At 47.0% G+C, this 23,507-nt stretch overlaps 1 protein-coding gene across 1 annotated transcript in view; it reads right to left on the bottom strand.

Moving 5' to 3' along the window:
- IFT140 (intraflagellar transport 140) overlaps window positions 1-23,507 on the bottom strand; it is a 681,938-nt gene that overhangs the window by 41,854 nt on the left and 616,577 nt on the right. Inside the window, exon 25 of the mRNA XM_030212528.1 lies at window positions 7,949-8,131. Coding sequence (XP_030068388.1) covers window positions 7,949-8,131 — 183 coding nt within the window. The remainder of the gene's footprint in view (window positions 1-7,948; window positions 8,132-23,507) is intronic.

The following is a 23,507-nucleotide window of genomic DNA, read 5'->3' as shown; positions in this document are numbered from 1 at the left end:
CATGGGTACTGTGGACGCTTCCTTAGGTGGAGAAGGATAGTCCAAGAGCTCAAACATCTCAGCCCTTGGCTCGTCCTCCACAACCACTGGGAAGGGGATGGCCGTAGACATCTCCCGGACAAAGGCCGAGAAAGACAGACTCTCCGGAGGAGAAAGCTGTCTTTCAGGGGAGGCAGTGGGGTCAGAAGGAAGGCCATCAGACTCCTCGTCAGAGAAATATCTGATGTCCTCCTCTGCCTCCCACGAGGCCTCATCATCGGTATCAGACACAAGTTCACGGACCTGTGTCTGAAGCCGTGTCCGTCTCGACTCCGTGGAACCACGGCCACGGTGGGAGCGTTGAGAGGTGGACTCCCTGGCCGGCAGCGGCGAATCTCCCTCCCCCGACGTAGTCGGGGAGTCCACCTGGGAGGCAGCCGAAACTGATACCGGGGACCTCACCCCGGGCAAAGGGCCAGCTGTCGCCTCACTCGACGGCACCGGTGGTGCAAGCACCCCCGGTACCGGAGGAGAAGGGCGCAACAGATCTTCCAGAATGCCAGGAAGAACGGCCCGGAGACTCTCGTGCAGAGCGGCTGTGGAGAAAGACTGAGAAGCTGGTGCAGGAGTCGAGGTCAGAATCTGTTCCGGGCATGGAGGTGGTACCGGGCTGTCCAGAGTAGAGCGCACCGACACCTCCTGGATGGAGGGTGAGCGGTCCTCCCGGTGCCGATGCCTGCTGGGTGCCGACTCCCTTGGCGACCCAGAGCTCCCGGTACCAAGTCGGGAAGGTGACCGGTGACGATGCTTCTTCGACTTCTTCGAGCGAAGCATATCACCGGAGCTCCCCAGTACCGATGAGGAGGACGTTGAATCCAGACGTCGCTTCCTCGGGGCCGGGGCCGAAGATGGTCGATCCCGGGGGGGCTGTACCGCAGGAGCCCTCAGGGCAGGAGGAGACCTACCCGAAGGCTCACCGCCACCAGCAAGGGAATAGACAGCCCTCACCTGCACTCCAGAAGAAGCACCACCGTCCAACGACATCAGCACCAGAGGGGGTCCCGGTACCACTGATGCCGACGCACTCTTCCGAAGTCTCGGTACCGACGATGCAGGAGGAAGACGCCTCGATGCAGTCGACGTCGATGCGATCTCCGAAGACTTCGGTGCTGCCGACGCCGATGCACCCGACGAATCTCAAGATGCTGCTGCCATTGAAGCGCCGGAGAACAGAACGTTCCACTGGGCTAATCTCGCTACCCAAGTCCTCTTTTGCAAAAGAGCACAAAGACTACAGGCCTGCGGGCGGTGCCCAGCCCCCAGACACTGAAGACACGAGGCGTGCCTATCAGTGAGCGAGATTACCCGGGTGCACTGGGTGCACTTCTTGAAGCCGCTGGAAGGCTTCGATGTCATGGGCGGAAAAATCGCGCCGGCGAAATCAAAATTCGCGATGATGACAAGAGGCACCGAGAAAAAAAGTGAGAAAAACCTGTGCGGGCGACCAACAAGGCCGCTGCCGAAAGCGAAAGGAAACACGCTGGGAAAAAACTAGAAATACGGAAAAAAAGGTTCTCTCTCTTTTTTTTTTTTTTTGAAAGAAACACGAAAGACGTCCGAGGTCTTCTGAGGGGCACGAAATGGCGGCAAAACACGACCGTCCCAAGCACGGACAAAAGAAGACTGACGAACACGAGCCGGTTCGGGCGGGAAGACGGCCGCGCATGCGCACGCATGGGCTCGCGAGGGCTAGCAAACGTCTTTGCTAGTGAAGATTCCGATTGGAGGGGGTGCCGTGGACGTTACCCATCAGTGAGAACAAGCAGCTTGCTTGTCCTCAGAGAAATCAAGCCATTACTTTATAAGAGCGCTGATCTCTAAATTCTGTGTGAGGGTCAAACAACTACAACCTCCTCCTATGGAAACTAATTACAATCATACAGGACTCAAACAACTGTAGGGCTCAGCTCTTCTTGAAGGCATACTGGAAATCTGCAGAAACTTTTCAGAGTATTGTGAAAAATTCAGCTGCCAGTGTCAGGATTTTTTTTTTTAACATGCCACACTGATTAAAAAAAAAATCTAGTACTGCTATCCAGATAGTCAGCAATGCTGCATATCTTCAACAGAATGACAAACACCAGCAATATCCAGATAGCTGTGATATTCAGTCTACTATACAGATAAATATGCATAGTCTAGTTTTGCTGTCTTAAGTTATACAGATTGAATATTGCTATTATCTACATAATTCTTAGGTTAGCACATGTTCTGCCCCAGTACTATAACAGATAGTGCCAGGGCAGTCAGTATTGATTTTCTGCCTGAAAATCATTGGATGGCCCAAGACAGTGGCTTTTATAGAAGGGGCTGCCCTCTGGAAAAGTGTTTTTAAATTTGGCACAGAGCTTTTAGATCTATAGAAGCAGTGGTGCTCCTAGGTCGGCTGCCACCCGGGGCGGATCGCCGCTGTGCACCTCCCCCCCCCCCGGGTGCAGCGGTGTCCGTTCCCCCAGGGTGCAGCATGACACCCCCCCCGGTGCGATGACCCTCTCCCCCGGTGCTAAGACACCCCCCCTCCCCGGGTGTATTCTTAGCTGCAAAGAGCAGCCGCACGGCTGCTGGCTCCCTCTGCCCCGGGAACAGGAAGTAACCTGTTCCGGGGCAGAGGAAGCAGGGAACCAGCGGAGCCGACAGGCGCGCGGCTGCTCTCTGCACCCCTCCAGCAGAGTGCACCCGGGGCAGACCGCCGCCACTGCCCCGCCCTTGCTACACCACTATATAGGAGTAATTTGTGCTAAAAAGGAAAGTAGGCACCTACTTTCCTTTCTAGAATAGGGAGGGCTTCTAGACTGGGCTGGTTGGACTAAAGAAAAGAAATTGATCAAATACTTAATATTTTTTCACTCAATGAACAGTTAAGCTCTGGAACTCTTTGCTGGAGGATGTGGTAACAGCGGTTAGCGTATCTGGGTTTAAAAAGCGTTTGGACAAGTTCCTGGAGGAAAAGTCCACAGTCTGCTACTGAGACAGACATGGGGAAGCAACTGCTTGCTCTGGGATTTGTGGCATGGAATGTTGTCACGATTTGGGTTTCTGCCAGGTACTTCTGACCTGACTTGGCCACTGTTGGAAGCAGGATACTGGGCCAGATGATTGGTCTGACCCAGTATGGCTACTCCTATATTCTTATCAGGCAAGACAAAGTGAAGTTACTCACCTGTAGCAAGTGTTTTCCCGAGGACAGCAGATGTCTGTGGTTACTAAGAAGACAACTATTCTCATTTACAGTAGTATGGTGTTAAAGGACCTCAAGATCATAGGATGGACACTCTTCTAAAACACGGTTTTGATGTTTCTGTCTTGACTGTGCAGGCAGCAATCTGCAGTGGTCTGGTGGGTAGAGTGTATTTTCACTGAGCAGAGAAAGTTCTTGATAGGCAGACTAAGAGGTTGGTGCTGGTGGATCAGGAGATCTCTGAAATGGGAATCTCCTTCCTGGCAGATGCTTTTTATGATTTGCTTAGGGCTTGGCAAATTTAGTGGCCCTTGTGGTAGTGGCCAGGAGGTGACTGCATAGTTAGTTGGTGGATGTGGCTTCTAAAGTGAAGTTAAGCAAGTAACCTTCAAGGGAATGCTTTTGTTTAGAGAAAATTTGAAGACGTTGCTCAAAAGCCTCAGAGAAACTAAGGTTCCCTGGCTGCAAGAGGACAAGCTGAAGTCTGGAAACAGAAATGCATCAGGTACAGGCAGGTTTAGAGAAGCTTGGTACTATCATCCCAGTAAGTGGTAGTCTGCAGGGCAGGTCTTTTCAACAGGTGCACTTCTTTTGGGGTGGCCAGTGAGGTGGAAGGGACTTCAATATGGTTCGCCAGGTCAGTCCCGTGAGTCTCAATGAATGTGTTGGGGTCCACCTTCTGATGGCAGTTGATGAAAGGTTGAGGGCCTTCTATCAGGGATGGACCCAGATTACCTCAGAGCAGTGGGTTCTCAAAATCATCCGTAAAGGGCCCTGGAGTTCACATACCTGTTGCCAAATGCCTTTCTAGACTCCTTGTAATTCCCAGTGGAAGGCAGAGTCCATTAGGGAGACTCTACAGAGACTGGTGCAGATGCAAACCAGGGCACCAGAAAAAAATAGATAGTGGTTCCAAAAAAGGAAAGAACTTTTTAACCTATTCTAGATCTCAAAAGAGTCAATTGAGCTCTCAGAGTTCCCAGTTTTCACATGGAGACTCTTTGGTTCATCATTGTGGTGGTGAAAAAAGGAGAATTTCTTATTTCTCTGGACCTAACAGAGGCCTACCTCTATATTCCAATTCAGCAGGGACATCAGAAATTTCTTTTTTTTCACAGCATTATCAATTTGTGGGCTCCCCTTTGATTTGTCAGCAGCTCATTGCACTTTCTCCTAAGTGATGGTAGTGGTGGTCCTGCGAAAGGAGGAAATTCTAGTGCACACTTCTCTACCCAGCAGGGGACGCATATTCCTTCTGGAGGCCAAAGTACAGAAGTTGCAGGATCAGATTTGATCCCTTCTCAGCTTGAGGGCTCAACAGGCCCAGATTACCTACAGATGTTGGGATTCATAGCAGCAATGCCAGAGGTAGTTCAGTGGGTCAGGGCTCATATGTGCCCCCTTCAGGAGGCACTCATTGGTGTCCTCAAATGCAGGACTTGGAGCTGAGGTTGATGTTCAAGGGCAGAGAGTGGAACAGCTTGCAGCGGTGACTCCATAACTCCATTCTGGAGACAGGCATGAGCTTGGAGTCCCCGGAGTGGACAACAGTAACCACAGATGCCAGTTTCAAGGGATGGGGCACCTATTGCCTTCGTCAGGTAGCTCAGGCCCTGCAGCTGCTGGACGAGGCTCGGTGGTCAATCAACAGGCCGGAGACCAGGGTAGTTTGGCTTGCGCTGCTGACATGTCAAATCCTGCTGGAAGACAAAGCAGTATGAGTGCTGTTCGACAATGCCACAATGGTAGCCTATGTGAACCACCAGGGTAGCACAAGGAGTTGTCAGGTAGCAGAGGAAGCCTCTCTGCTTGTCCTGGGCAGACTGCCATCTGGCAGATCTGGCGGTGATGCATGTGGCCAGCATGGAACATGTGCAAGTAGATTTTCTGTGCAGAAACGTTCAAGATCCCAGAGAATGAAGCCTGGGGCACAAAGCCTTCAAGCTCATTATATAGACTTTGGGGCACCTGGTGATGGATTTAATGGTGTCCACAAAGAAAGTGAAGGCTCCCAGATTTTTCAATTGCAGTGGAGCGTCAAAGTCAGAAGGCATCGACAGTCTGGTACAGCCATGGCCAAGCCGCAGTCTACTTTACTTGTTTCCTCCATGGCTGCTACTGGGCTGAGTCAAAGGATTGAGAATCATAGGGGCAAGATGGTGTTAGTGGCCTTGGATTGGCTGAGGAGTCTGTAGTACAGTGACCTGGTTTGTCTAGCTCTGGGGGAAGAGGTTTCATTGAGACTCCTGGTGTTGAAGGATCTCTTGTTGCAGGGACCAGTAGAAATAATATACTTGTCACCATACCATCTTACGGTTTGGCTCTTGAGAGGGTGCACTTGCAAGAGAAAGGATATTCAGGAAAGGTGATTTCTACCATGTTAAATTTGCGGAAGGGATCTACCTCCTTGGCCTATGTTAGGGTGTGAAGAATTTTCAAAGGATGGTGTCAGGATCACTAGGCTATTCCCTTGAAGTCTTCTGTGGCAGACATCTTTTTTTTTTCAGGATGATTTTCAGAGGGTCTGACTTTGGCATCCATAAAGGTGCAGATGGCAGAACTGTCATGTTATTGTGGCCTGGTGAAGAGTAAGACTGACTTCCCACCAGGAAGTACTTAGGGCTCTCAGAGGAGTTGAGGGTAAGGATAATGGGATTTGATGAACCACCTTTCTGTGGTACAGTGAAAGCAGTTTATATTTTTTATTATATGCAGGTACTAGTTAAGTTCATTCGTCCACTTAGATGTCCTATGTTTCCTTCTTGTGAGTTGAATCTCAACTTATCAGCTGTGGTGAGGTCAACTTTTGAGCTCTTGTTGAAGGGTACTTTGAAGGATGTTACCCTGAAAACAGTGTTTCTGATTGCTATTTCTTTGGCCAGGAGGATTTCAGAATGTCAAGCCTTATTGTGCAGGCCACCCATTATGCTTTTTTCTAAAGAGAAGGTGCTCCCTTTGTCCAGTGCCCTCCTTCTTTCCCACAACAGTGTCAGCCTTCCATATGAACCACAGTATTTCACTGCCAGTACTGAGGAAGACAAAATGATGAAGAGCAGCAACAGTTACATTGGTTGGATGCCAAGAGGGCATTATGTGAGTATATGGACAGGATGGGGGAGTTTTGCCATTTGGACTGACTGTTTATTTTACTTGGGGGTCGGAAGCAAGGATAAATGACATCTAAGGTGATTTTCTCTGTAATCATTTATGAAACAGTATCTAGTGGATGTTCAGGCCAGGCAAGCTTTCAGGGCACAACTCTTATCTGAAGGGCTCCTAGGGACTCACTCTTAATGCTCACTTCTATGGTACTTCCCAACAGTCTGGACCAGTTGGGAGGGACATGAAGGAAGAAGAAATTAGATTTTACCTGCTAATTTGCTTTCCTTTAGTCCCTCTAGACCAGTCCAGAACCTACCCTGGGGAAATGCTGTTGGTGGATGCAAGTGGTTAGCCAGAGAATGGTTTAGAAGCAGTTGCTGTTGTTATTTCTGAAAAAACAAAATCTGGCCAAGTAAGAGGAAGCAATGCAAAGTACACTGAAAAACCCCAGAACATTATGAGGAAGAAGCCAGCCACAAGATGACTAACTGTTTCTAGCTCTTTCTCACAGAATCTACAGATGTCTGTCTGTTGCACCAGTTTTTTCAATGCTTGCTGTAAATCATCATAGTCTGCTGTCCTGGGCTGCAACTATCAGTGGCTGGGCTGCAACTATCAATTGCTCAATTCAACTCTCCTTAACCATTTATATGTCTGATGTTGATCTATGAATGGTTCCTGGAGAAACGTTTTATATTTCCCATTGTATTTATACATTTGCCACTCGTTCCTCCCTCGCTGATCCAATTCCTTGAAGAGTTTTTTTTTCTCTTCCTTGGCAAATTCTGTTGCCTCCTTCCCTTTAGGTACTGATAGATTTACCATTCCCTCTACTTGTCAGAATGCTTGTCCAAGTTTAATGACCGAACTGAACTCTGGAAGTTTTCTTTCATATCTGAGCTTTTAAAAATGCTTAGTATTTTTTTGATGCTATTAATATATGAGTTCTGATTTTATGTTTTGTTTTAATTTTATGTTTATTATGTTTTAATGCACATATATATTTTCTTTGTAATCTGCCTTGGGCATTTTTCAGGAGGATAGACTAAATAAATAAGTAAATAAATAAAGGTCAGACTCAGGAGCTAAATCAGGGAATTTGTACTTGGCAGCACACAGCACTACCACTAAATTACCAGGCCAGCCCTTCCAGACAATTTTACTTTCCTTATTTCTGCCCTGCCCACTGAAATGTGGCCAATGTGCAGCTTTAGACTCTGAGCACCAAGTTGAATGTGCTGCTGAAGCCAATCAATTATTCTTATCAAAGAATTAAAGTTACTATGAACAGAAATTAAAAATCAAGACAATTACTGAAAATGCTGAAATGGCTAGAACTAAGACTCACAATCATTTGAGACACAATTTGCCCAGGATGTCAGTGAATGGAATGCCTGGCAAATCGCTGCAGGAGCTATTATCCTTGCTATGTTCACTGCCAAGCCATCTCTGTGTTCATTCGTTACCAAGCTATCAGCAAGAAAATTTATAAAATTGCTTCAATATTCAAAAACAAATCTGGCAACATACATGTTTATGCCCCTATCTAAAACCTCACGCTAACTCATCATGACCCTATATGCTCTAAACTCCATTTTAAAAAAATCTGAATATCATTTTTTTTTTTACCTTTTTGGCTGCTAGCAGCAATTCCACTGCTCTTTCAAACTGTCTGTGTTCAATGAAAAAATCAGAGCAGCGTGCAAGCAGGGCTGGGTCTGACTTCTCATCCAGATCTTCAGCTATCAGCTGTAGGGCACCAAACTGCTGTGTAGCAAAAGCCAGCTCCAGAGCCTTGGAGAAGTGTCCTGCCTGAAAAATCAAACAGCATTTTATTTTCACAATACCATGACAAAGTTTTGTTTTGATTGCATAAAGATGCAGCTCATCCTTAGGGTGTTATTGGAGTAGCCAAGTGAAGGACATTGCTGCTTATCCCCTTCCACCTCAACCTGTTTCCAGCCAACACCTTGTATGGGTCTCTCCCCACCACTGATATCAACATGGGCCAACTTTAACACTAAAGCCCAACTTGGGAGGGAAGAAGCAAGTCACCAAAGTCTTTCTGACTGCTACAGGAAGCCAGTAAGTGACAATATTACTGGTCCCCTTACCCTTCAACTTATTTTCAATCAATGCTTTGTAGTGTCTTCCAGGTGTGGTGGTCCCATTCCTTCTTGCTGACATTATTACAGGCAGGTCACTACTGAAGGAGGTGAACCAAAACCAGATGTCCTTTGGGGAGTGACTAGGAGGAATGAGGTTTTGTAGGTTGCAAAGTGAGTGAGTGTTAAAGCAGGGGCATAAACATGGGTGGGCCTGGGCCCACCCAGCAGTGCTGCCCCTTTAACATAGCTGGCATGGAGGGGATCAGGTGGGCTCCTGCAGTCCTGCATCTCCCTCCCTTAAGTGTCGCTCTCGTGTGAATGGGTTCCCCAGCAGTGGCAATGATTACCACACGCTGCCTGCTGGTGTCGCAAAGTCGGAAGCCTCCTTTCTGCCATTCTGTCACAACTTCCTATTCTGACTAGGTGGCGATACGCTGCAGAAAAGAGGCTTCCGGCTTAGAAGCAGGCAGTGTGTAAGAATCGCTGCCACTGCCGGCGACCTGTTCACACAAGAGCGACGCTTAAGGGAGGTAGATGCAGGACTATGGGAGCCCAGTCTGCTTTCCTCCACACTGCCGTTGCCAGGAACCCAATCGTAGAAAGTTGTGAGGTGGGGTAGGCAATGAGAGATGCTGCGGGGTGGGTGGTCATAGAGGGAGAATTGTTGGACAGGGGACAGGAGGGGAGAATTGTTGGGCATAAGGGTGGAGGGGAGGGTGCGATGCTGCATGGAGGGTGAGAGGGATGAGAGAAGGAGAAATGCTGTATGGCCATGGAGGGTGTGAGGGGTGAGAGGGAGAAATGTTGGATATAGGGTTGGAGGGGAGGGAGAGAGGCTGCATGGGGGTGAGAGGGAGAAATATTGGATGTAAGGGTGAGAGGGGAGGGAGAGATGCTGAATGAAGGGTGGGAGAGATGAGAGAGGGAGAACTGTTGGACAGGGGAGGGGAGAGGAGAATTGTTGGACATAAGGGTGGAGGGGAGCAATGATACATGGAGGGAGAGAGGGATAAATGGTTATAGAAGTGGAGGGGTGGGCGAGAGGCCACATAGAGAGTGAGAGGGGTGAGAGAGAGAATTGTTGAATGGAGGGTGCGAGAGGGAGAATTGTTGGACATGAGAAGAGGAGGGGAGAACTGTTGGACATAAGGATGGAGAGGTGGGTGAGATGCTGCATGGAGGGTGACAGGGGTGAGAGAGGGAGAAATGTTAGACATAGAGGTGGAGGGGAGGAAGAGATGGTGCACGGGGAGAGAGGAGAAATGTTGGACAGTGGACAGGAGGAAGGGAAAAATGCTGCATTGGGGAGGGGGAAGAGAGATTTCGGGCACAAGGGAGAGAAAGAGAGCGATGGTGGACAACAGGAGAGAGGGAGAGATTTTGGACATGGAGGAAGATGAGAGGGAGGGAGAGGAGAGAAAGAGGGAGATGTTGGATCCAGGAGCAGAAGGGAGTGAGGGAAGAGAGGGAGAAATGATGAAGAAATGTGGGAGTGAGCAGGAGGGAAGAGAGAAGGGACAGGGCTCCCCTGTCCCTTCTCTCTTCCCTCCTGCTCACTCCCACATTTGGAAGAGAGAAGGGGCAGGGAGATGTCGGGCTACAAGAGTGGAGATGGGGAGAAAGAGGGAACAGATGCTTGGCTAGAAGGGTGGAGGGGATGGGGGAATCATATGGGAGAGGCCAGGAGGAGGTGGCAAGGAAATGAATGAGGGGATAGTGATTACAGAGAGTACAAATATAGTAATGGGGATTAAAGATGAAAGAGAATTGAGAGAATTGAGGGCTGTGGAAGTTTTTTTTTTAAATTTCTGTTTATTAAGTTTCAATTATACATTTACTTTAAATAAATACAAGGAAAAAAGAGAAAAATAAGTATATCAAATATATACATACGGGAAAAAAAGATTCTTACAATTTGTCCTCTATTTGAGACCAAGATATAAGGAAAATAACAGGTGAGAAAAATATGTCTTATTCAATTACAAAAGGAGAGGTTGGAGCACACACCCCACCCAGCGGTTTCAGCTACCTGTAGGAGCATTCAGGGTCACCTCACCATTACCACTGTCTTTAATAGTAATAAACTGTAACAATTTAACAGGATCAAAGAATACATAATGAACAGAATTCAAAGAAATTAAACATCTATATGAGAATTTCAAAATAAAAGTACCCCCTAAAGCCAGGATCCGTGACCGCAATCCAAGAAATTCCTTCCTTCTTCTCTGTGTAGATCTACTCAAATCAGGATAAACCTGAATCCTTGAGCTGAAAAATTGCTGTGAAATATGTCTAAAGTATAGCCTCAGTATATTATTTCTATCAGTCTTGAAGGCGAAAGTAGCCAATAAGGTTGTACGTTCTGTAATTACCTCCAATGAGGTTTCCAATAAATCAGTTAAATTTTGATCAGGATTTAAAGGTGTAGTTTTAAACCTGTAATATAATATGCTTTCACAATAGGAGGAAATAAATCTGTAGAAATGCCCAAGACTTCAGAAAAATATTTTCGTAGCATTTCTGTTGCAGGTATCATAGGTGACTTTGGAAAGTTCAGAAATCTTAGGTTATTTCTTCTTAATTGATTTTCAAGATATTCAACTTTATTCCACACCTTATCCTTTTCAACAACAACTGTCGCCATACAACAGTTTTTTTGTCTCTAAATCATTTAACTCACTCTTTTTCTCTTGGTTTTCCACCTTCTCACTCAAAACTCGAACTGATTCGGAGACCCAACCAGGGTCGAAGGATGTGCTCCCTGCGATTGAACGCAAAAGGTCTCCAGCGTCATCTGTCGCAAAACTGGAACACCTCTGGGGCTCGAGGAGGCTTTAGTCCCGGATTTTCCCTTTCTCTTCCCCATAACAGGGGAAAAGAAAGAAAGACCGCCTTGCGATACGCGGTGGAGGCTCAGGAGCGCTCACGCAGCACCTCCTCTCACGGACGCCATCTTGGCCCCAGGGCTGAGGAAGGTTTGAGATGGGTAATGGGAGAGCTACTGAGTGAGAGAAGATGGAAATTTGATAGATGGCTGAAAAGTAAAAAGGAGAAGGGTGATAGAGGGTGAAATTTGAGTTGACAGACAGTAGAAAAGAAAAAAAAGAGGAAAGAGCTAAAAAAGAGTGATTAATATGTTAAAGGTAGGTGAAATGAGGGAATAGTCAGGAAAGAGAAGAAAAGACAAATGAACAGCAGCCACTTGAAGGAGAATTAGCAGACGGCAAAATCAGAACCAACATGATGGAAAAATAAAATGTCCAGACCACAAATGTATTAAAAAAGAATGTTATTTTGAATGCTTTAAAAGGAATATGTTAGCTTTGGGAAATATGCATAGTAAATGTCTTTGTATTGTGTTCAATAGAAAAGGAAATGCATCTCTGGTTTTCTTTCTCCAGTGTTGTATACATGCTAGATTTATATTCTTGGGGTTCACAGCTCAATTTTTGTCTAAATATTTTTATTTCTAATTTGTGATCCCTTGTTCTGTATTTGGTGAGGGTCTGTCAGTATGTTGATCAAGTCTCTACAGTGCTGTAATCTGCATTCTCAGATACGTGAACTGGTCGCTGTTTTGTTGTCTTTTTTTTTTTTTTACTTTGTTGCAGAAGTGCATTTTGATGTAAAAGATAAAATTTATTTGTTACATTTGTACCCCACATTTTCCCACCTATTTGCAGGCTCAATGTGAATAACATAGTACCATGAGGCGCTAGCCACCTCCGGTGATGAAACAAATACAGAGTGGCAGTGGCGTACCAAGCACAGGGTGGTGGGGGCGGTCCGCCCGGGTGTCAGCGGGTGGGGGGTGCTCCACTGGCGCCCCGGTCCCCACCTGCCTACCAGCTCCGTCGCCAGACGACCCTCTTCTCCTGCCACCCGGCACCTGACCCAGCCTTTAAAAAAAATCTCTGAAGTGGCAGCGCGGTGCGGCGCCTCACATCTGCTCTGTGTGTAAAGGAAGAAAAATCACCTCATTGGCCGGCCTTCCCTCACTGTGTCCCGCCCTCTGAAGTAACTTCTAATTTCCGCGAGGGCGGGACACAGTGAGGGAAGGCTAGCCGACGAGGTGATTTTTCTTCCTTTACACGCAGAGCAGACGCGAGGTGCTGCACCACCGCTTCAGAGATTTTTTTTAAAAGGCTGGGTCAGGTGGCAGGTGGTAGAAGAGCGTCGTCTGGCAACGGAGCTGGTAGGCAGGTGGGGACTGGGTCGGGGAGGGGGGCTCAGAGGGGATGAGGGGGACTCAGATGGGAGAAGGGGGCTGGAACTGGGGTCTAAGAAGGGGGCAGGAGGCAGAATTGGGCTATGCTTGGGACAGGTGGGAGAATGGTTCTGGGGCTGAAAAGGGGGGCCCTAATGCAAAGCACGTGGATGAAGGGGATTGGAACTGGGGGTTGAAAAGGAGGGTAGGTGGGATAAGGGGGCCAAGTACTGGAACTGAGGGCTGAAAAGGGGACAGGGAGAAGTGGCTGGGGCTGAAGCTCGGGACTGGTGGGAGAAAAGGGCTGGGACAAACTGGGGACTGATGGGATAGTGGGGCTGAAACTGAGGGCTGAAAAGGGGGGCATGTGGGAGATGTGGGCTGAGGCTGGAACTAGGGGCAGGTGGGATAATGGGGCTAGAACTGGGGGCCAAAGACAGGGGACAGATCCTGGATGGAAGGGGGAGCAAGAGGGAGGGCAGACCCTGGATGGATGGGAGAGGGAGGACAAATGGTAGATTGAAGGGGCAGAGAGAAAGGGCAGACAGTGGATGGAAGGGATAGAAAGGGCAGACGGATGGAAGGGAGAGAGAGAGAGAGAGGGCAGATGGTGGATGGAAGGGGCAGAGATAGAGGGCAGATGTGGATGGGAGAGATAGGGCAGATGTGGATGGGAGAGAGAGGGCAGACACTGGATGGAGGGGACAACAGAGACGGAAGACACTGGATGGAGGGGACAGCAGAGAGGGCAGACACTGGATGGCAGAGAGTGAAAGATGCTGGATGGAAGGAAGACAGTGAAAATAAGATGAGGAAAGCAGAAATCAGAGACAACAAACTGTAAATAAAATATATATTTTTATTTTTTTGCTTTAGGATAAAGTAGTATTGTAGCTGTGTTAATAAATGTTTATAAATAGAACATGTAAATAAGGTAATCTTTTTATTGGACTAATTTTAATACATTTTACTTTCGGAGAACAAAAACCCCTTCCTCAGGTCAGGATAGGATACTGTAACAGCACTATACTGTACTGACCTGAGGAAGGAGGTTTTGGCCTCTGGAATTAAATGTATTAGTCCAATAAAATATTATTTGTTTTATTTCTATTTATTAATTTGTAAAGTGGTGATTGGTATTTGTTAGTTTTTTCAAATTTACATCTACTGTCTTTATATTTTGCACAGTACTAGGGGACATTTTCTGTTTCTGTGGTGTTGCATTGTTGTATGCAGAGTCTGGCATATTGGAGGTTCAGTTTAATTTTTGTCTAAATAGAAAATTTATGATTACTTATTCTATAGTGGATTAGGGTGCATCTGTGTTTGTGAAAAAGATGGCTTTCAGTTGGCATTGACTGTGCAAGATCGACGATCTGTATTATTCTGTCTGGTTTCGTTTTACAATAAGTGAATTGATGTTCTAGTGCTCACTCTAGTGTGATGCTTTCCTTTTCCTTGTGTGACTTATAGAAATTACTGCTTATGGTATGGTAGAATTGCTCTAAAGGTCCTGAGTGTTTTGTATTTTTGGTATGCCTAGTACTGGATTTTGGAGGGGGCTGTTAAAAAATGACCAGCCCCGGATGTCAACTACCCTAGGTACGCCACTGCAGAGTGGTGTTATTGTCAATGAGATAAATGTGTTACAGACACATTAGGGGATCATAGAGAAGAGGATTTATATAGTGTTCATTATAAGTATTGGTTTCTTTGTGTTGCTGGGTTCAGGCATAAGTTGGGTCAGTAGGGTATGCCTTTCCGGAAGTTGAGGTGGTCGTACATTGTTTTTACGGCTTTTGGTAGTGCATTCCAGAGTTGCGTGCTTATATAGGAGAAGTTGGATCCATAAATTGATTTGTACTTGAGACCTTTGCAGCTAGGGTGGTGAAGATTTAGGTATGTTCGTGATGATATCCCGGGGCATCGCCATAGATAATTTTGTGGACTAGGGTACAGATTTTGAAAGTAATACGTTCTTTGATTGGGAGCCAATGTAGTTTTTCTCAAAGGGGTTTGGCGCTTTCAGATCGCGATTTTCCAAATATAAGCCTTGCTGCCATGTTCTGAGTGGTCTGTAGCTTCTTTATGAGTTGTTCTTTGCATCCCGCATAAATTCCGTTGCAGTAGTTGGCATGGCTTAGTACCATTGATTATATCAGGTTGCGAAATGTTGCCCTCGGGAAGAATGGTTTCACGCGTTTAAGTTTCCACATAGACATTGGATGCAAATGATTAAGACAAATTGGAGAGCTTTGGTTCTAGAATACCTGTGTGCTATAGGAGATCCAGTAGTTTTAGAGCCACATATGATGCCTTGTTGTCTTTAAAAATTAAACAAAAATTACATATGTTGATGCAATAAATTGATTCATAGTGTCTCTGGTTACTAAGCATTTTTTTTTGTTACATTTGTACCCCGCACTTTTCCACTCATGGCAGGCTCAATGTGGCTTACATATACAGGTACTTATTTGTACTGTATTTTGATATTGCTGCCACTTAGTATGCACTCCTGTACCCTTTGTGGTGTGATAGTAATGGCAGGTGGAGAAATTTGAGGGCAGGCAGAGAGGAGAGGGGTTCAGGGAGGGGGGCTCTCCTATATTTTCTGACCTGGGCTCTAGCATGGCTAACATCAGTCCTGACCCTTGCTGTATAGCTGATGGAAATCCCCAAGCATCCTCAGTTGTGTAATTCATCCAAAGACAGCCAGAACTCCTTTCTTCCAAGCTCTGCAGTCGACAACAGCATCCTTGAGCCACCGACAACTATATGTATGTGGGGTACCAGGATCAGTGGCTTATGCTGCTGCCTGCCAAGCTTGGTAAAAGGGAATTCTGGCCACTTTCAGAGAAAGTATAATTTACATTTTGAGGTAGGGGTAGGGTGGGGCAGAAAAAATGTTGTGCCCACCCACTTTGGGCTCAGGCCCATCCAAAATTGTCTGCCTGGCTACGCCACTGTATTAAAGGGTTATGTTGGGAGGCATTTTAAGGGAGGGATATTAAATCTATATCATAAGAGGAAGTGCTGTTTTTCTGAGGTGATCCAGTTGTTTTCTGTTGCTTGTTTTCACATTTGTATTATGCATTGTTTTTTATTTGAAAATGTTTATTGATATTTTCCAAATAATGCAATTATAAATTGTACATAGAAAAAGCAAAACTAGAACATCACCATCCAACAGAGCATGCACAGCAATTGCAGCTTATTGTAAGAAACACCCCATCCCTCAACACAAAACACTGCAGAAGAACAATATGAAGTGAAACAGGATTGCTTAATTCATACAATATTTAAATTTCTAAGTTATTCAACACAACTGAACTTGTGCAGTAAGAGTGTTCACAAACAGCAGCCAAATCTTAAGGAATCGCCTCTTAGACAACTACGATTGTCAACAGACAAGCACTCCATCCGCAATAGCATCTGGATGAATCCATTGAACAAAAATGCAACACTTGGCAATTAAGGATGCTTTACGTAGAAAGAGACTTGAAACTCGGGACCCCTCTCGAATCATAGTTACATTATCCAGTAGACAGACCTGAGGTGTTGCTTGCCAATGACACTGGTACATCTGGTTCAAGTGGGTCCAAACCGCCTGCCAAAAGTGGTGAATAGGTATGCAGTCCCAGATTTCACACAAGACCTATCCGTAAGGATGTGTTATTGTTTTTATTGCTATATGGAGTAGATTGACACTACTTATCTTCTTGCTTGTATTCCTCTATTCTTTTAATTGAAATGGCATTCCTTTATTTTCTATGTAAAATGCTCTATTTTTAGGAAGGGTAGTATATTAGATTCAATAAACCATTTATTATTTAAAATTGCAAACCACTTTTAATAACTGAGTTAGGAAGGCAGTACAGAAAATGTTATAAATAAATATTTATTATTGTAGTCGTTACGCTATATTATATTTTGTCAAAGCTCAAATAGACAGGTAATTTTAGGTTTATTAAGAATTTTCAAGACTACCACTTTTAGTGGCAGAGCAACAGAGCATTTTATACTAAAACAAAAGCTGTAAAAAGAAACTGCAATCTTAATAAACTAAAAAAATAAACATGTAAAAGTGAAAACATAAAATAGACAAGGAACACAGAAGCCAGTCAAACAAGATGACAGTACAACAAACTAGGGGCCTCTTTTACAAAGCCACGCTACTGATTCTCAGTGCAGCAAATGAGAGGAAGCCCATTCAATTCCTATGGGCATCCTATCATTTGCCATGCAGGAATCAGTAGCGTGGCTTTGTAAAAGAGGCCCCTAGTTTCAATTCCTAGGGGCATTCAATTTCTAGGGGCTTCCTCTCATTTGCTGTGTGGGAATCGCTAGCGCGGCTTTGAAAAAGAAGCCCTAAAATAACAGAGACCTCTCTGCCTGATCCAATCTGCTGCGGTTCTCAAAGCTGAAGAGCATTTATGTTGCCAACAGGGCCTCTGAGAGTGAGGGGGGGGGGGGGGGGAATTCCTCGGGCACGGGCCTCCAAGGTCTCTCTCTCTCCCCTGCTCCTGATTCGATCCGGCTGATTGTGTCCCAACAGGAGCAGGAGAGAAAAAACTCTGGTGCTGGGCCCCCCTTGGAGGCTGGGGAGAACCTGGAGGAAGACAAGGCCGCCCCGGGCCCCCGGCCCCACCCCCACTGCCACCCCCCAGGTTGTCGCCGCCTCCCCCTGAGGGGGGCCCGGCGCCACAGTCCCACCCACCTCCGCCACCGGGCCAGGCCCCTTCCACCCGAACCCCCGCCAGCAGAAGTGCTGTCTTCTGACTCCGGCGTGCGCGGCCCACAGACGCGCTCCTCTCAGCTGATCTTCGCTGTACTCTGCAGGGCTTCTGTGGTCTGACGTCCTGCACTTTTGCTCGCACCTTTTTCAGTAGTAGCTCAAGGGTGAGTTACATTCAGGTACTCTGGATATTTCTCTGTCCCAGGAGGGCTCACAATCTAAGTTTGTACCTGAGGCAATGGAGGGTTAAGTGACTTGCCCAAGATCACAAGCAGCAGTAGTGGGATTTGTGGGATTTGAACCGGCCACCTCTGGATTGCAAGACCAGTGGCTCTAATCACTAGGCCCACTCCTCTACTCTTCCATGTCACATGACACCCTAGGGAGCCTGTTGGAAGGCTTCAATAGAAGCAAGTCTTCTATAGGGTCTAAATAGCCTGTAGAAACCAGCCCAAGAAACCCAAATTGCGATAGCATCTCAAACAGATACAGCCAATGAACTTTGTCAAATGCATTCTGAGCATCTAGACTGGCTATTATAGCCGGGATCTTATTTAATTGACAATGGGACATTGCTACAAGTATCTTCCGTACATTTGGGACAGATTGCCATCTCTGTACAAAACCTATTTGTGCCTCTCCTATTAATTCAGGGAGAAAGTCTCCCAGTCTAGTCGCCAAGAATTTTGACAGTAACTTTAGATCTCACAGGGCGGAGCTAGCTCTGTTTCAGACCCGATCAGTTGATGGAACAAATGGAGGCTCCCAAAAGATGACCTGGGGAGAAACAGGCTGGAAACTAAGGCAGCAGGAACCACAAATTGGAATATACACTAGCAATGCACTATATAAAGATGAGTGATCCCTCCTTGCCCTACCCTATTCTGCAATGCTATTTCCATTGTCATTTCCTGAAGGCATAATTCCAGCCCAGCTTTGTATCACACAAAATCTTTGAGTTGAATATAAAAATAAAAGTCCCTCCGAGGCACACCAAATTCCTCCTATAGCTCCTTAATGGGGATGATTTCCCCTTCCTCCCACATTTGCCCCAGTGAATGCAGACCATACATTATCCAGTACGCAGCACTTATATTTGAATATTTTTTCTTGAAAATTCTATTATATAACAAACACCATAAACATTATCCAGCATTTAAATGTAGACTCTGAACTGCCAAGCATAAAACCATGTGCTGCTCTTATATTTGTTTGCAGAAAATATATGCAGTCAGGGAAAAATCTTTTCCTTACTGAGTACCAATTTTCCAATATCACCTTTACATAGGGATCTACCTGGCACAGTCGACAATAAAGCAAACCCCCCCCAAAATATACTGCTTCAAATGTAGCCAAGCTTTACCTGTCTCAGACTTCCAAGAAGCAATCACTTGCAGCAGGGCCAACTTATAATAGAAAATTTACCATCCCCATCAAAATTGCCAAGTCCGCATTTTTCAAAGTCATGGGTTGTGACTTTTTGGGCAGTTTTCACTGCTGCGGCCCAGAATTTGGTGCGTTTTCCTGTGCCCTGTCTGCTCGCCCTCCTATTAGTCAAATTCAACCAATAGAAGAGCAAGGGAGGCAGGATCCAGCCAACTATAAATGCTTGCTTCTCCCCCACCTGCCCCAGACGACTTGTCGTATGTGAGGATTGTTAGAGAGAGAGGAGAGATGAGTCTCAGTGCACCACTCGAAGACTGAAGACATAGAGAGACTGGAGAGAGAAGAGATCATTGATCATCATCACCTTGGGCTGGGAGTAGGACCCGCCACCAGGAGGAGGCGGCAGACAGTACAGCAGCAGCACCAGCAGCAGTGACAGTGTAAGTGCGGGAGGGAAAGGGGGGCTGTGGAAGGAGGGGGCTGTAAAAGAAAAGTGGATGCTCTGGAGAGGGGGCTGTAAAAAAAAGAAAAAGTGGATGCTCATGCGTGGGTGAAGGGAGGGCTGTAAAAAGGTGGATGCTTGCTATAGGAGAGGGGGGTTGTAAAAAGATGGATGCTTGCTGTGGTGTAGGGAGGGAGAGACGGGGGGGGGGGGGGGGCCTGTTAAAAGGTGAATGCTTATGTGTGAAAGCAGGGAGGGAGGGGGGCTGTGGAGGGTGGGGGATGTAAAAAAAAAAGGATGCTTGCTGTGGAAGGGTGGAGTGAGGTAGGGGGCTGTAAAAAAAAAGTGGATGCTCTGGAGAGGGGCTGTAAAAAAAAGTGGATGCTCTGTGTGTGAGTGCAGGGAGGGAGGAAAGGAACTGTAAAATGGTGAATGCTATCTCTCTCCCTCCACCCACACATCATCCACCTTTATACAGCCCATCCTCCCTCCCCTCCCTCCAGATTTTCTCTGTCTGTATTGCACTGAGAAAAAATAAAGAAAGGTTTCTAACTAGTCTGCCAGGCAAATACTAGTACTACCCTATGCAGTAAATGCAGTGCTTTTTTTTGTGCCGGTACCCGCTGGTACAGCGTACCGGCACCTTTTTTGTGCAGTCCAGCTCACCTGCCCGCTCCCTTCTGTTCATGCACCCGGCCGTGCTCTCCCTGCATTGTAAAACTTTTGTTTACCCGAAGTTGCGGCGAACCGGCAGTGAAAGCAGCAGGCAGGCTCGCCTCCTCATCGCTTGCTTGGCTTCCCTTCCCTCTCAGCGTGTCCCGCTCTCCTCTGATGTAATTTCCTTTCCGCGAGGGCGGGACGCGCTGAGAGGGAAGGGAAGCCAAGTGAGCATTGAGGTGGCGAGCCAGCCTGCTGCTTTCACTGCCGGTTCACCGCGACTTCGGTAAACAAAAGTTTTGCAATGCAGGGAGCACAGCCGGGTGCACGAACGGAAGTGAGCTGGCAGGTGGGGCTGGGGTTTGAATGATCTCAGGGGCAGGTGGAGGCTGGAGCAAGTCAGAGGACATGGAGGGGAGGGGGAGGGGATAGGAGAATCATTCTGGACATGGATTGGATTGGAGGGCAGGGGAGAGAGGAGAATCGCTGGACATGGGTGGGAGGGGAGGGCAGGGCAGAGAGGAGAATCGCTGCACATGGATGGGATGGGAGGGCAGGGGAGAGAGGAGAATTGCTGGACATGGATGGGAGGGCAGGGGACAGAAGAGAATCGCTGGACATGGAGGGGATGGCAGAGGAGACATGCTGGACGTGGATGGAAGGGGAGGGGATAGAGGAGACATGCTGGACATGAATGGGAGGGGATGGCAGGGAAGACAGAATTGCTGGACATGGATGGGAGGGGAGGGTAGGGGAGAGAGGAGAATCGCTGGACATGGATGAGAGAGGGCAGGGGAGAGAGAAGACATACTGGACATGGATGGAAGGCGAGGGCAGGGGAGAGAGGAGACATACTGGACATGGATGGGAGGAGAGGTCAGCGAAGAGAGTTTTGCTGGACATGGATGGGAGTGCAAAGGAGGGAGGAGAATCTCTGGACAGGGGAGAGAGGAGACATACTGGACATGGATGGGAGGAGAGGTCAGCGAAGAGAGTTTTGCTGGACATGGATGGAAGGGGAGTGCAAAGGAGGGAGGAGAATCTCTGGACAGGGGAGAGAGGAGACATACTGGACATGGATGGGAGGAGAGGTCAGCGAAGAGAGTTTTGCTGGACATGGATGGAAGGGGAGTGCAAAGGAGGGAGGAGAATCTCTGGACATGGATGGCAGGGGAGGACAGGGGACAGAGGAGAATCGCTGGACATGGGAGGGGAGGGCAGGGGAGAGAGGAGACATGCTGGACATGGGTGGAGGGTAGGGGAGGGAAGCCAGGAAGGAGATGCACATGGATGGGAGGGGAGGGCAGGGAAGAGAGGAGAAATGCTGGAAATGGATGGAGAGGAGAGCAGGAGAGAGAGGAGAATTGCTGGACATGGATGGATGGAGGGGTTGGCGGGGAGAGAGGACAAATGCTGGACAGATGGAGGGGAGGAGAGAGGAGAAGTGCTGAACATGGATGGAGGGGAGGAAAGAAAAAAGAAGATGCACATGGATGGAGATGAGGGGAAGGGAAGAGAGGAGAAAAACTGCACATGGATGGAGAAAATAGGCAAAAGCTGGATCCACGTTATACCTCCTCCAGTCAATTCCATGGAGGAGGACTCAGCTTTTACTTATGGATGCAGGGCAAGAAATGAATGAAGAAGAAAGGAGGAAAGTAAAGAAATAAACGGAAAGGAAGCCCTGGAAACGGAGTTAAGAGAACAGATAGAGAGCAGCAGAATCAGAGACTGGGACCAATATGGATAGAAAAACAAAGTCACCAGACAACAAAGGTAGAAAAAATCATTTTATTTTCATTTTAGTGCTTGGAATATGTCCAATTTGAGAATTTACATCTGCTGTCTTATTTTGCACTGGATATACTGGAGCTGTAACAGCTTACAGAAATAATTTATAATGAAAAAAAAATCACATTATTTTTTTCCCCTATACTAGTATAATATTTTCAATGATGTCTGTTTATATGCGCCATGGCTGGTATCAGGGGTGTGGCTAACTTTAGCGCAGAGCCATATGTGGTGACCCCGCCCATAATGAGTACCAGCACCTTTTGTTTCTACAAAAAAAGCACAGAGTAAATGTATCAATTTCATTAATTGTTACATGGCTGAGCTAGGAGGTTTAATATCAGGACAGCATGATGTCAAAAACCTGAAGCCAGTCTCCACCTACTCGACCCTAGGAGGTTTTAATTCTCTCCAATGCAGCTGCTGCCATCTTAGTAGATGCAAAACAATTGAACTCATATGGCGACAAGCTCTGCCCACTGGCTTCAGCCTGCACAATGGGCCAGATAGGATTATGCTGTCTACTGTTATCAAACCTCCTTGGAGCTAAGCAGAGAGGGAGGTGGGGCAGCATCTTATGTCTGCAAACTCTTGCGAGACTACTGTGAGAGGTTGCAGCCATCATTTTGATTCCTGGAGCCGGCACCGCATGCACAGGCAGCAGCGACAGGGGATTGCTGCATCAGGGACAAAGAGGGAGAGGTGCTACATGATGGGAAGAGAGAGGGGAAAATGCACTTGGTTAGAAGGGCAGGGAGAGGGGGAAATGCACATGGATGGAATGGAAGGGAAGAGAAAGAATGAAAGGCTGCATAGGAACAGAAGAGGGGAGGCGTGGTGCACATGAAGTTTCCCAGTAGCAGAATAATTTGGTGTACTAGGGCATGCCTTCATAAGTACATAAGTACATAAGTAGTGCCATACTGGGAAAGACCAAAGGTCCATCTAGCCCAGCATCCTGTCACCGACAGTGGCCAATCCAGGTCAAGGGCACCTGGCACGCTCCCCAAACGTAAAAACATTCCAGACAAGTTATACCTAAAAATGCGGAATTTTTCCAAGTCCATTTAATAGCGGTCTATGGACTTGTCCTTTAGGAATCTATCTAACCCCTTTTTAAACTCCGTCAAGCTAACCGCCCGTACCACGTTCTCCGGCAACGAATTCCAGAGTCTAATTACACGTTGGGTGAAGAAAAATTTTCTCCGATTCGTTTTAAATTTACCACACTGTAGCTTCAACTCATGCCCTCTAGTCCTAGTATTTTTGGATAGCGTGAACAGTCGCTTCACATCCACCCGATCCATTCCACTCATTATTTTATACACTTCTATCATATCTCCCCTCAGCCGTCTCTTCTCCAAGCTGAAAAGCCCTAGCCTTCTCAGCCTCTCTTCATAGGAAAGTCGTCCCATCCCCACTATCATTTTCGTCGCCCTTCGCTGTACCTTTTCCAATTCTACTATATCTTTTTTGAGATACGGAGACCAGTACTGAACACAATACTCCAGGTGCGGTCGCACCATGGAGCGATACAACGGCATTATAACATCCGCACACCTGGACTCCATACCCTTCCTAATAATACCCAACATTCTATTCGCTTTCCTAGCCGCAGCAGCACACTGAGCAGAAGGTTTCAGCGTATCATCGACGACGACACCCAGATCCCTTTCTTGATCCGTAACTCCTAACGCGGAACCTTGCAAGACGTAGCTATAATTCGGGTTCCTCTTACCCACATGCATCACTTTGCACTTGTCAACATTGAACTTCATCTGCCACTTGCACGCCCATTCTCCCAGTCTCGCAAGGTCCTCCTGTAATTGTTCACATTCCTCCTGCGACTTGACGACCCTGAA

Source organism: Microcaecilia unicolor, chromosome 8 (genome assembly GCF_901765095.1).
Source record: "Microcaecilia unicolor chromosome 8, aMicUni1.1, whole genome shotgun sequence".
Classification (NCBI taxonomy): domain Eukaryota; kingdom Metazoa; phylum Chordata; class Amphibia; order Gymnophiona; family Siphonopidae; genus Microcaecilia; species Microcaecilia unicolor.
This window is presented reverse-complemented; position numbering and strand designations above follow the sequence as displayed.